This window comes from Furipterus horrens, unplaced genomic scaffold, assembly GCF_987537825.1.
Source record: "Furipterus horrens unplaced genomic scaffold, mFurHor1.1.pri manual_scaffold_1, whole genome shotgun sequence".
Classification (NCBI taxonomy): Eukaryota; Metazoa; Chordata; class Mammalia; order Chiroptera; family Furipteridae; genus Furipterus; species Furipterus horrens.
The window spans coordinates 63008267-63022955 of NW_028327171.1; the positions used below are offsets into that span (position 1 = coordinate 63008267).

Here is a 14689-nt window from a genome sequence, read left to right on the forward strand (position 1 = left end):
AAGGTTGCCGTAACAAAGTACCAAACATTAGGTGGCTTAAGCAATAGAAATGTATTATCTCACGGTCCTGAAAGCCCAAGGTCAAGGTATCATCAAAGTTGGTTCCTTTTGAGGTCTGGGAGAGAGAAATCTGTTCCATGCCACTCCCCTAGCATCTGGTGATTTATTTACTGACAATCTTGGCATTCCTTGGCTTATAGAAGCATCAGCCTGATCTCTGCCATCGCCTTCTCATGGTGTGCTCACTATAAATGTGCTGGTGCTGAAATTTCCCTTTTTTATAAGGACACCAGGAACATTGGATCAGGTCCTACCTTAATGACCTCATTTTAACTTGATTACCTCTGTAAATATCCTGTCTCCAAATAAGGTCACATTCTGAGATACAAAGAGTTAGGATTCCTCCCTGTCTTTTGTGGGGAACATAATTCAACCCATAACAGGTCAAGAGGAATATGAGAAGTTTGGGACACCTTGATACGGGGGAGGTTGAATGTGGTGAACTTTGAAAGGCATTAGGGTTTGTTCACTGCTTGTTGACCATTCTTATCGTTAGTCTCTTCCCTTGTTGACAAGAGTAGATGGGACTCGTGGGACGATGATGTCAGCACTCTCGTAGTCAGGTTGGTCACTCTGCTATAAAAAGTGTGCCTAGGGGCCCTGGCCAGGTAGCTCAGTTGGAGAGCTGTCCTGTACAACAAAAGGCTGTGGGTCCAATATCTGGTTGGGGCGCATGCCTAGGTTGTGGGTTTGATCCCTGGTCGGGGTACATATGCGAGGCAACCAACCGATGTTTCTCTCTCACATCGATGTCTGTCTGTCTATCTGTCTGTCTCTCTTTCTCTCTTCCTGTCTCTCTCGAATTTCTCTTCCCTCCCTCCCTTTCTCTTTCTCTAGAATCAATAAACATATCCTTGAGTGAGGATTAAAAAAATTTTTAAAGGGTACCTAGAAGTCAAAATTAACAGAACAGAAATGGGCACTTTTTCAAGACGTGTCATCAGAAAATAGAGGGTTTTTTTTGTGAAAAGAGTAAGGAAGTGTAAGAAAAGCTTGTGCATACAAATTAAATCTGATGTTGGCTTAATATCAGTGCCTGTGTGGTCATTTGCTTACTTAAGTTACAGTTCTTGACTTGAAAGATACTTTAACACTTATGAGTTATTATGATTAAATTAACTCTTAACTAAATATGTTAACAGGCCATGATTTTGTTTAAAGCTCCTTCTAGCTTTTAAGAAAATAATGTTTACCCCATCCTCATGTGTCATTTCTTTTCATCTTAAGTCCTGATGTCCCAAATGTACACATGATCTGGAAATCAGGCTAACAGAAAGCTTTAAAATTGTGACTTTTTTTTCCCCAATTTTAAAGCGGGCACTGTTTATTAACTTACCAGATTACAAAAATAACCATGGTAGATACCTTAGTTCCTCCTTCTAATAAGCCTGTTGATCTGGTCTTCCCTGTTACCAGCATCTCCACCTTCTATAAAATGAGTGGTCTTTCTCTTCATTCCACCTCATGGAGATGATTTGAAGAGCCACAGAAAGTGCTTCTTTGAAGCATTTTACAACAGTGTAGATCTCCGGAATCAGAGTCTTTAGGCAGATGATACCATAATCACCAAGAGATCAAGCAATCATCAATGTATTATCTGTCAGGGGAATTCATTTTTTTTGTTGTTGTTGATTTTTTCCCATAACCATGCTTGTAAATCAATTTATTTACTGACTTCAGGTTTGGGTACCCCCGTACAATATGTGGTTCCACAATCCTCAGCACGTTAATCGAAGTCTTGTTGAGCTTAACGAATGTGCCATTGAAAATCTAGGGAAGGTGAAGAAGCTGCAGCACCTTTTGGACCTTTGGGCTCATGCCACTCTTACCTCTGATCCTAATGACAAATGCCAATTTGGGTCCTGCAGGTACATAAAAGTGGCCAGCTTTTCTTGCAGTCCTAGCCATTCGAATCTCAAGTTCTGTACATCTGCCTGTACTCCTTGTGACAGCGCTTAGCTTTTGCATAGGTGCCTTTCAAAGCATCTTCTGTGCAGACTTCTTTCGTAGGCACTTGATCTTTAGCTCTGTGAAGTTCCTTCACTTTTTCTTAAGGGTTTCTGGCACAGCAGGAACCTTCTTCTTCTCTTCTGCACCCTCCGTGGTTCCAGCCAGAAAAGAGGAAAAGAAGTTGTCTTTCTAAATTGACTCATCCTTGTGTCAGTATCATATTGTATTAAATTCATGCTTTATGAGATATGCATAACAATGGCAACAATAAACAATTGCATTAACTTTCAGTCAAAGATCACATGTGAAATTGTCATATAGTCTTCCTCAAGAAAATTCTTATGTTCCATTAAGAGAAACTGAGAGGTTTTTTAGAATGTCTCTGGAATTTGGAGAGCATTATACTTCTTTTAAAATGAAAGTAATCAGCTCTGGAGTTTATTGAACCTGTTGCCTTCCTTTGCTTGAATTTAGATCCTTTTTTTTTCCTTTTTATTTTTTTCTAGTTATTTTAATCCATTCTTTTTTTAAGTATATTTTATTGATTATATTGTTACAATAGTTCCAATTTTTCCCCTTTGCCCCCCCTTTGCCCAGTATCCCCCTTCCCCTAGCAATTCTACCCCCCTTAGTTCATGTCCATGGGTCATGCATACAAGTTCCCCGGCCTCACCCTTTCCTATATTAGTCTTTTTTTTGACATTAAAAAATAACAATTCCTCAGAATTAAATGACATAGAGACTAAACTAACAATTCAGAAGATCAACATACGTAGGAACTGGTTCTTTGAAAAGATAAACAAAATTGACAAGCCTTTAACGAGGTTCATCAAGAAAAAAAGAGAGAGGACCCAAATAAATAAAATCAGAAATGAAAGAGGAGAAATCACAACCGATAACACAGAAATACAAAGGATTGTAAGAAATTATTACGAACAACTGTATGGCAAGAAATTTGACAACCTAGAGGAAATGGACAAATTCCTAGAAACAGATAGTCTTCCCAAACTGAATCAAGAAGAAGCAGAAAGTCTGAATAGACCAATAACAGCTAGTGAAATTGAAGCAGTAATCAAAAAACTCCCGGCACACAAAAGCCCTGGACCGGATGGCTTCACAGGTGAATTCTACAAAACATTTAGGAAAGAACTAACTTGTGTCCTCCTCAGACTATTCCAAAAGATCCAAGAAGAGGAAAGACTCCCAAACTTGTTCTGTGAAGTCAGTATTACCCTAATTCCAAAACCAGGTCAAGACACAACAAAGAAATAAAACTACAGGCCAATATTGCTGATGAACATAGATGCTAAAATCCTCAACAAAATATTGGCAACACATTAGAAAGATAATACACCACGATCAAGTGGGATTCATCCCAGGGATGCAAGGATGGCTTAATATTCAGAAATCAATAAACATAATACACCACATAAACAAAATGAAAGACAAAAACCACATGACCATATCAATAGATGCAGGAAGAGCATTTGATAAAGTACAACACCCATTTATGATGAAACCTCTCAGCAAAATAGGAATAGAGGGAGCATACCTAAACATAATAAAGGTCATATATGAGAAACCTGAAGCCAACATCATACTCAATTGGCAAAAACTAAGAGCATTCCCCCTGAGGCCAGAAACAAGACAAGGATGTCCACTCTCTCTGCTCCTATTCAACATAGTGTTGGAAGTCCTAGCCACAGCAGTCAGACAAGAAAGAGAAATAAAAGGCATCTAAATTGGAAAAGAGGAAGTAAAACTGTCATTATAAAAAATAAAATAAAATAATAATTCCTCCCTCTCAGACTTAAGATGTTTTATAATCTTATAAATGACAATGGGCAAAGGTCTTGTGCTCCTCTAACTGCTTCAAGCTGGGCATGGTCATTGTCCTATCTACCCTTGGGTCCAGAAATCCCTAATAAGAGTGGGGGTGTGGGGGGGCGTGGCCTTCCCACATGGGGAGGGATCTTGCAGACTCCAGGTCAGTTGGCTGTCCCCAGACCATGGCATACTTGTTTTAACACGCTGGCATCCTTGTTGTATTCTGGGGGCAACAGATTTGGCAACAGGGTTAAAAGGCATCATTCAGTCCATAACCACTAGATGACAAAAGGCAGGTATTAATTTTTCAGTGTCCCACATTAGGGAAAAAAGGGGCTTCTTTGGAGGAAGGTGTGCCAGGCACGTCACATCTGTCCAAAACCTTTTGCCCAGTATACTTAGTTTGGGCTGAGGGGAATATTTTGGGTTTCCCCCCCTCTCAGACCTCTGGGCCCTTTCTGTCCAAGCCATTAGGATAGAAAAGAGAAACCAGTTTTAAAGTGAAGCCCACAGACCACCCCATACTTCATCAACCCAGCCACTTAGTTCAGCCAAACCGTTGAGTCTCAGGAGACAGCAATGCATCCTTTTCTTTTTCTTTTTTAAAGGAAAAGGAGATATCATATTTATAGAAATAAGCTGAGGAAGATATTCTCAGGAGATTTCTATTAACAGGACAGATACATTTGATTTTTTTTTTTTTTTAATGAAAATGATGGTGTGCAGATCAAAAAAATGGCTGCATGCAAGTTGCTAGTTAACTTTCAAATAAATGCATAATAAATGCTCTAAAACCCACCAACTGCAGGTGCTCTATGAGGGCACCAGTAGCACATGTAGTTCTGCCCTGGCATACAGTGGAGGGGCCTGTGCAGTCCTAGGGTCTACTCTGCTGAAGCTGGTACCCAGGAAGGGTTGTGCTCCCTTCATCAGAGAACCCTCAAACTGTCGGGACTCTGCCTGTTGGCAGAGCAGGTTTGAAACAAATGTTGCCTCGGTACTTTGCTCACCAGTAGTGTGCTCAAGCATGAACCTCATGGCCAGGAGGCAGGGACAGTGTTTTACTCACTCTTGTGTCCCTAAATGCAGAAAATTGCCTGGATCTGGGTATTATTCAATGACTTGTTGAATATCATAGCAATGAAGGGGAAAAACTCCACCCATTATCCATAAGTCAGGAAAAACACCTTTCTGAAGGCAAGACATGTCACCCGGCTGTGAGGCAGGTCCATCATTAACTGAATCAGCCCAGCCATCGAGTAGGACGAGTCAGTGTCTGCCTCTACAGCTGAAGACAGCCCCAAAGGCGTCAGCTTTTCCAAGACAAAGAAGATTCAGTGGCAGTTATTTAAATATAGTTAATGATGCATTTTCCCTTAGTAATGATTGAGCAGAAAATTTAATGTTCTTGGCAAATGTGTACTGTCAAAATAGGCGTTTAGGGATTGGTAAGAGTACATCAAAAATACATTTTAATGATTTTATTTTAGTTCTGTGGAGAACGTGTTTACTGGGGAGCAGCTGTGCCTTGTTGGCATGCTACACCTGACTGAGATGATCAGGCTCTGTGCTTTGTCTTGTGGCTGCAGCGGCAGCACAGCCCAGCTCCTGCCCTAAGGAGCTCAAAACCCCGCATGCTGGGGAGAGGCCCTGTCAGGTTGCGCCAGGGTTGGTAATAAAGGCATCTTGGTAGCGCTGAGGATCCAAGAGCTGTGATCACTCTTCAAATGCCTGAGGGAGTAGCTGACAACTTGAGCTGATGGTTGAAGGCTGGGACTCTTTCTTTTTAGGAATGCGCGGTGTGGGATGGAAGGGGAGGAAGGGTGTTCGGAAAAGATTAACATTGCAAAGGGCACAGAGGTGAGGAAAACCAGGAAGTTTTCTCACTACAGGGATGTTTCCAAAATCTAACCAAGCATCAGATCACCTGAGGGAACCATTTTTAAAATACAGATTTTCAGCTCATTTGCCCCAGAAATTCTAATTCAGGAAGTTTGGGGAGCAGCCTAGAAGGGTGACTCTTTAAAAAATTCCCCTGACGGCTTTATGTTCTGCATCCACATACAGGGTCCTTTGTTTGTTTGTTTTTTTTTTTGTTGTTGTTTTTTTGCAGAAGACGTGCAGTGACTTTATTTGAAATGCTCAGCAATGAGGTTTCTGTGAGGACTTGGTGGCACCCTCTCATTCCCTGGAAGGAGGTGTTTAAGACCCACAAAAAGTGCACATGCCATCTCTCAACCGCCACATACATGTACAAATTAAAGCTAGTAAAAATTAGTGTCAGGTGGCCTTGAGAGGAATGTGGTGCAGCACTACAGCTGAGAATACGGCTCACAGATTCCTGCTGGTGTTTTCAAAGTTCTTAGCCTCGGACCCCTTCACATTTAAAAGTTGTGGACCCAAAGAACTATTGTGCATCTATCAATATTTACTGTATTATAAATTAAAACAAGTATTAAAAATATTTGGTAATTCTAAAATAAACTCATTACATATGAACAGAAATAGCTTTCTTATGAAAAATACTTGTATTCAAATATATTTCAAAATATATTAGTGAGAAGAATGACATTGTTTTACATTTTTGAAAATTTCTTTAATGTCTGAGTTAAAAAGACACTAGTTTATAACAATATAACACATTTTGTTTCCCCTGGGGAACTGTATTGTACACCCTGAGAGAATGAGTGGAAAAAGCAAAAAATTTCTTAGTATTATGAAAATGGTTTTGACTTTGTAGATACCCTAACAGAGCCTTGAAGGTTTTCCCAGGAATGTTATCTCTTAAGGCCACCTAGCAGACCACCCACCACTCCCCAACAAACATATATACCCACATATGTACCTGCACACCTGTGCCTTGCACACTAGCTTCCCAGGTACCTAGTTACTGCCTTGGCTTCTCAGAATAAAGAACCTGAGAAGATAACTATAGTGATTCATTTTAAGAATTACTCTATTTGAAGTAGACTTTAAATAAACAGAGGGAAGGCAGCTAAATATTCTATTGAAGAGACAAATATTACATGTTTATGCATTATGTACCTTAATCAGCTGATAAGATTAGACATCTTTGCAGTCGACCATTTAGAATCTGTGATTACTTCCAAATAAATTAATATTTGGAAACTCATATTCCAGTTAAGGATGGCACTAGATTGTGGTTAAGATCATGAGCTCTGGACTCAGAAAGCTTAGTCTGAATTCCAGCTGCAGAACTTAGAGGGATCATGGGCAAGTGACTTACCACCTCAGAGCCTCAGTTTCCTCAGTCTGTGAAGTGAGGATGATAGCATTAAAGGTTCACAATCCCTTTTATTTGTTTCCAAAATTCAGACACCTGTGAAAATGGAAATTTTATGTAGAACTCATTGAAAGGGTAAACCTAACCCGATTGATTTGGTAGCAAAAGCTAACTTGAATGGACATAAGGCTCTTTTTATTTATTTTACCTATGACTATCTGCACTTTGCTGGATAAAATTTAAAATGGTTTTTGTCAGGGCAGCCCTGCTCTGAGAAATTGCCCAGAAACTGCTGTGGGAACAGATAACTGATTTATTGAGGGACCAAAGGATGGGGGAAGGATGTTAAGGGGAGAGGCAATTCCTGGAATAACTCAACGGCCCCTAGGAGCAAGGGAAACGGCGGGGGTGGGGGGAGCTCCCGGTCTTCCTCGTGGGCTTGTAGGAGCAAGGGAATAGGGGAGGGGTGATTCCCGGTCCTCCTCCTGGGCCCGTAGTAATCGCCACCCGCACTTCTGCAGGCACCTTTTTTTTTTTTTAATACACCTTTCAGTAAAGGCGAGTTTCCTTATTCAGTAGGTCATTTACATCTCATTGCTTTCCCCCTCCCTCACCAGCTTAGTTAACGTATAGGGCTGCGTAGCATTTCCTCTGGGGAAGTTTCAGCCCATCAACATATCTTTTTGGAATGGCTAAGTCCAGGGCCAGGTTGATTAGCATACCAAAGTCCAGGTGTACATGATCTGACAAGTTTTTTTTTAAATTTTTTAAAAATTTATTTATTTTTTATTTAAAAATTTTTTGATTTATTTGTTGTTTTTCTATTACAGTTGAAATTTAAAATGTTTGATTATGGAGTACTTACTGTCCTGGACCTTGCTTAGTCTGTATATTATGAATGTTTCATAGTAAATCATATATGTGCTGAGTCCCAAAACACATCTGTCCCGGGATTTTATATTAAGAGATTGAGGTTGGGTATTATTATATCAGGGTTACATGGGCAAATGTATACATGTTATGTCTAGAACAGTACCTAGCAGGTAAAACCATATTAGCTTTTGTTAAAAAACAGGTTTTTATCTCTAAATAATCATAGAAACCACTGATTAGAAAAGAAATTACTTCATATTTCATGAGGAGGATTTTTGTTTTCTTTTTCCCTCTTGATTAGGGCAACAGGAAAAAGTGGCAAGCTGCTATTTTTCCTTCCATGTAACAAGGAAGATAGTAGCATTGGCGGAGGTGTGCCTTTCTTGTTACTAGGAAGGTTTGGAAATTGAAGGCACTTCTGTCCATTCTGTTCATTTTTGCCGAGCACCTATCTACTGGGTGCCTGGCACTGCTGGATACTAGGGATACATTAGTAGATAAGCCCAAGTCTCTTATCTTTAAGTCACTCAGCTGTCCAGTGGGAGAGAAACAGCTGAACCAGGTGTTGTGCCAAATATTCAGCTTTAGCGGAATCAACCCAGTAATGCCTTGTAATTAGGGTTGCCAGAGAAATTAAATTGAATTTTTGGTAAACAATAACTCTAGAATTATGTTCCAGATTTTGCATGGGACGTACTTACACTAACTGTGATGTTTGTCCCATGCAATATTTGGGACATACTTAGAACTAAAAAAAAAAAAAAATGTTGTTTATGTAAAATTGACATTTAACTGGGTGTTCTATATTTCATTTGCTAAATTGGGCAACCTTAACCTATAACCCTGGGCTATTTTCTACCATATTGGAAAACTCTGAGGAGGAAGTATATGTTTCAGCCATATTGGGCAATGGAGTTTTTTTATAAAAGACTATTTACAGAGATATAGGTGGGGTTAAGGGAAACTAGGGGTGACAAAAGTCCTGGGCTGGAAGCAGTTCCTCCCCCTGGGCTCTGTGGGGCAAGCAGAGGGAAAGAGACAGACGGGCCGCTGCCAGGAGCATCACCTTCCCAGAGAGAGATGTGTTCCACCGGTAGACTCACTATGAAGGAAATTGGCAAAAAGCAAAACTTTGCTCCCTCCCAACTTCACTCTGCTCCTGTCCTGCAACCTCCAGGGCGTGCCCTTCCCCATCTAGAAGTCCGGAGGCAGGGGGACCAGCCTGGTGAGCAGGACCCGAGGGGAGGGGAATGGCCTGTGGAGAGAGAGCCAGCACAGTCCTGCTGTGGGCATGATCAGGATAGCTTTGAATCAGAATACTCCTCTGTTATATGAATAATAAGCCAGGTGGAAAGGAGGAGAGGTAGAGAAGGGAAGCACAAAAGGAAAGAAAAGAGTGAGACCCTGAAATTTGAAGGTTAAGAAAAAAACATAAACTGGCACTAGGGCCCTCAGCGCCTGCCCTTATGAGGCCCTGGAAGTGAGTGCCTCCTCGGCATGTGCACCCTCGTGCCTCACCAGCCACGCTGGCCACGTCACACGCTGAGAGAGGTCCTCCTGCCTCAGGCTGTTCCTGTCTCCACTCGTGCCAGCTGCGGTGCATACAAATCCGTGGACTGAAAGTTTGCATTGTGCCATGAAAATGGTTTGTAATGTGATAACAATAATCAGGCAGCTGGTGAAGGGAGAGATAGGAAGGATATTTGATCCACTGGGCCGCCGCCAGAGCGTGGACTCCTTCCTCAGGACTCTTAAAATAAATGCCAAGTATCCCCTGGAGAGGGCTTTTACGTGGATCAGGCGCATCAGCTGTTCACCAGATGTACACCAGCATGTAGGTGACAATGAAGGAATGCACACTGGGCATGGCACCTTTGTCCTGAAGTATTTGAAGTACATTCCAGACTCTCCAAGCCCGGGAGTCAGCCTGTGCCAGGCACTGGCTGACCCCCCACCCCCTCCTGTTGCATTGCAGTTCCCCAGGCCAGGCCTGCAGCAGACCCAGCAGCAGCAGCAGACGGCAGCCCTGGTGCGCCAGCTCCAGAAGCAGCTCTCCAGTAAGTATCCTCAGGGAACTCAGAGCAAACACCACAAGTGGTGGCTCCTCAGACACTGCACTGCCTTCCTTGATACCATTTCATCTTCGGTATAGTCTATAAGTCATTCTGCTTTAGTTCGGTCTGAGTTAGAATGCTGCTTTTCCAAGAAAATCCCCAATCTTTTTCAGTTCAGGGAAGCTATTTTCCTGTTGGTTCCATGGGAATCTAGAAACGTTTCTTTCCTTTGGGGGACCCCTGTGGAAACGCAGGTGCCCTTTTTAAAAAGTGGGAAGATTCAGAGAACCAGCGGGCATTCAAGTGCACTGATGAAGGAGGTTAGATGGCTTCCCCAAGGTCATAGATAGAGGGAGGCCAGCATTAGACTTGCCTCCTGGTCCCTAGGGCTGTGACTGCTCTTACCACTGCACCACCCTACCTTCCTGGGAACAACTTTGAGAAATCAAAACCTGTACCATCACAGGCAGCAGGGCGGTGTTCCTCCCCAGGGATCTTGCCTGCTGTGTGTGGTGTTTTTCAGTTGTGCTGCTTCTCTTGAGCGCATACCACCAACCCATTCCAACCACCTCGTCTAGATGCCAGTGGCGTGCTTCCTTGAGTCCAGCCACCCCTATGCTGCAGTCACAGGACGGGACATTCTTTTAGAAATTGGAGCCAGCCCCTCTGGTGCAAAGCCTGGAAGTCAGGAGACCTATTTTCTGGTGCCAAGTCTACCACCATTATCTGAATAATGTAATGAAGTGAAGAGTAAGAGTAGCATGTTCTTCTGGTCTTGATTATGTGTCTGGGGAGCAGAGTTAAGAGCAGCCAGTGCTGAAAGCAGTCATGCAAGTGGTAGGATATTGTGAGGAAAAGGGTCAGAGTATGGCTGAGGGGCAGCTTGGTTTCCCTCTCTTTTCTGCCCAGCCGCTGTCCACGCCAACCTCCTGGCAGAGGAAGCACCCCTCCTAGACCTCATGTCTTTACCAGGGCATAGCCAAGATCTTTCCTTTTCTTTTAAAATATTTTCCTTTTCTAGTCTCATTTAATTTCAGTTAAATCAGGTAAATCAATCTTTTGCAACTGTTTAATAGGTATGGTCTAGCAAACAAATGTATAGTTAAGATTTTATTGTTTCATTAATTCTAGAGTTTTTACATGACTTAAAGAGACAGTATGATTTTAAGGACAAGGAAGCATGTTTGTTTATATTTTAGATATTTTTTTCTAGTGTTTAGAAATATGTACCTAGGATTTTTATGTAGTCTTACCTAGCTAGGGAGCATATCTACTAGTTTCCTGTTTCCCAGAGCTCATGAGACGCAGCTTCTGCTGTTCTCAGCCGTCGTTTGTGGACCACTTTCTTGGACCCAGGCACTCTGTGACTTTCCCTGTATTAATTCACTCAATTCCTAACCCTGCCCCACCCCCCCCATGAGATTAGATATTGTCTTTGTCCCAGTATTACAGGCGAGGAGACAACTACACAACAGGGACACTGACTCATTTGCCCAAGCTGATGGTAAGGGACAGAGCTGGGACTGGAACTCAGTCTCCTTCCAGAGACTGCTCTTAACCACCATACCAGCACACCTTGTTTTATTGCGCTTAGCTTTACCGCGCTTTACAGGTGTATAAAGGGAAGGCCACACCCTCCACCGAAAAATGGTATGACTAGCTTTACTGTGCTACTTGCTTTATTATGGTGGTCTGGAGCCAAGCCTGCAGTGTCTCAAAGTGCTCCTGTGTAGACTCTGCTGCTGGGTACTAGCGGTTCTGCCAGCCTCCTTGGTTGAATAATGACAACTAAGCTGAGCTGCCCAACCACAACTCCAGAAGGCTGCTTTTCTGTCATAGGCCATGCGACTGGGGCCTCTGGATTTGAAGAGTCCCACCAGAGTTGTTGAAGTGGTAATCTGTTTCTAATCCGGTTTCTTTTTTTGTACGTACTCGTTTTCTCTGTGTGTGTGCACAGTCACACACAGGTTTATGCATAGGCACACGCTTGAGCCAGCACATACATAGCTGCTCTTGCACATGCATACACTTGCACACTTCTCTCTTATGTCTTTTGGCCATTTACAGAAAATTATCCAGTTTCAAGCTCTTATAATAACTGCATTAAAGCAGAACTATCAGTGTGCTTTTATAAAAATCTTGAGAAGTTTCAATGCTTTATGATACTTAGTCCTTTTGTATGTTAGTATTGACTTGTTTCTCAGTTCAGAGGTAAAGAGCAATTACCCTCACTCGAGCCATGTGTTGGGCAGGTGTGGGACTTGGATGTAGAGCTGGCCCCACTACAGTGTTTACACTGTGCCACTGGGGTCTCCAGGCCAGCATTGAGCCCTGGCCAGTCAGTCAGGCCAGGATAGAGAACAGTGACAAGACAGGCAGCATCCTTCTGGGGCATAATTTTGCACCTACAATTTTATTTGAATTTCTTTTTCTCACTAGGTAACCAGCCACAGCAAGGAGTGACTCCCTATGGGCATCCTCCACACTTCTGACTCTGGAAGAGGACAAGATGAGAAGTTTTATGTTCGCACTGAAAAACAGGAAATCAGATTCAATGCATTAGTCATCTTTAGAACTGTCCCTTTGTTATTTCTTTCAAGTTTTTTTTTTTATGTTTTATGCTATACTTCATACAAAGCTGTTTAAGCAAAAAGCAGAGGAGGAGGTGTAGTTTGGTTTGGTTTTGTTGCTTTTAGCTTTAAAATAGGTTTAACAATGTGGATCATGCAGGCCTATTCCAGGAAGAATTTGGTAGCAGACTTTTTGAAATTGGTGCTTTTTTGAATCTCATAGTTATAGAAAGAATAAGTTATAGTAGATAGAAAATATTTATATATTAATTAATGAAGGTTTTTGTTCTTGTTTTTGTTCTTTTTCTTTTCAAACTGTGCCGGACCAAACTACTGATTTGAAAGGCATGTCAGTTCTTGACAGAAAAGTGACCCATTTATTTTCTGCATTTACCTTTGATGGTGAAATGGACATTTATTTGCATCACTCTAATTTGAAATGTTTGTAATTTCATAAGCACTTTATAAACCTTGTTCTTATTTATGTAGGATTTTTTTCTTTTCTTTTATTGTGGTCAAAAGGTGCTGAAACAGATTGTTGCTTAGTATTTAAACTTCTTAGACCAAGAGCTTAAACCAAGGCTTCTATGAGAGCCTCCCTAAGCTGTGTGGAAGCCTGTTAGAAGTAGCTGTACTCAAATTTGTTTGCAGTGGCAAGATCATTAACCAGAGCCTTTATGAAGGTACAGCATGTAAATTGTAAAGGCCTGAATGAACCACGATGGAATTGTTCCAGCTGTTTATTGCCAGTGTGGCAAAAATGACACTTTTCAGTTTGGGTTCTCCTCAACCTTATGCCAACTTGAGAAAAAAATCTCGCAGCTGGCCTGAGATTCCACAGTGCTCAAATTTGACATGGTTTCCAGAGAATCTGGCCTCCCAAGTTCAGAAGGCTCTGGTTTTCTTAAAAGATATATTTGCTGTTTATTTTGTATGGTAAGTATTTACTATTTTGAATTCAATTATTAATGTTGGTGTCAGTCTTGGTTGTGTATTGCATATACTGTATTTATAAATTGGTGCAAAAAGCACAAGTAAAGTAAATTATACATCAAATTTATTATAAAGAAATAGTAACTATTTTAACTTTGTTCAAGTATGTGGTAACTTGCTCCTATTAGAGTAAAAAAGACAGTAAATTATTATCAGTTTGTGTAACTTAAGAGTATTCCATATAATATTTTTTTAGATTTAGATGCATAAAATTTTGAATGTGAAAATTGCAGGGCATTTTAAAACATATGTGGGGATTTTTTCCCATGTTCTCTGTTAATTCATTTTCTTTTGCCATATGATTTTACATGTCATGTAGTTGCACATACTGTGAATAGATTTGTCTATAATGAGCAAACCATGTAGAACTACTTTTTTTCAATGTAACTAGTACAATTTTAGTAGGTCATTTCTTTTGCAAAGCATTATATTAATAATTTATATCCTCCTAGGTGGGTTACTCATTGCAAAGTTTGACTCATGCAAACAACCTCAAATATATGTCCACCTCCTTTGCTGTGGCAGCATCACGTGACTGCTTTGTACACTGTGAACCTTTCACTCCAGCCTGCTCATTTCGTGTTTACTCTGGGCTGGAAAAGACTTTGCCAAAACATTAAAGAAAGACCATTCTTTTCACTAAATTAACATATTCTATCTGCTTTCAGAAAATGCATCTTTACATTTCAGCTGGTTTTGTATATCAGGGTGTTTTTTTTTCCCCTCTCAAGAATCATACTTAAGAGTTCACGAAGTTATTTTTCTTCAAATAATATATCCATATAATGACTGCCTTGGCAAAACAACCGAATTGTGAATGTTGTGCCTAGTGAGTGAGTCATGTTCCGTCCTGATCGTTGTTTTCTTTTCAAAAATTACTGGTATTTAAAATGTCAGTTTTCAGTTTGAACCATATATTTTTGTAGCTCTGTATTGCAAACAGCAGTAATACCATTTCAAGAATGAGTGTTAAAATTGCATAGCATTTGTATGCACTTTATATGTTGCAGAAATTAGTGAAATTAATTTATTAATCATTTGCACATGAAAGCCGTGGGTATACTTTTTTTGTTGTGTGTCCCTCTTTTTTTAGGTGAGGAAGCTAAGTCATGGTAAGG

The 14689-nt window shown here is 41.0% G+C and overlaps 1 protein-coding gene and 1 pseudogene across 1 annotated transcript in view; one reads left to right on the forward strand and one right to left on the reverse strand.

Moving 5' to 3' along the window:
* MED12L (mediator complex subunit 12L) overlaps nucleotides 1-13592 on the forward strand; it is a 310414-nt gene extending 296822 nt beyond the window's left edge. The window contains exons 42-43 of the mRNA XM_090275855.1: nucleotides 9930-10011; nucleotides 12448-13592. Coding sequence (XP_090131981.1) covers nucleotides 9930-10011; nucleotides 12448-12500 — 135 coding nt within the window. The 3' untranslated portion in view covers nucleotides 12501-13592. The remainder of the gene's footprint in view (nucleotides 1-9929; nucleotides 10012-12447) is intronic.
* LOC150021237 (large ribosomal subunit protein uL30 pseudogene) lies at nucleotides 1427-2061 on the reverse strand (annotated as a pseudogene).
* Nucleotides 13593-14689: the final 1097 nt, after the last annotated feature.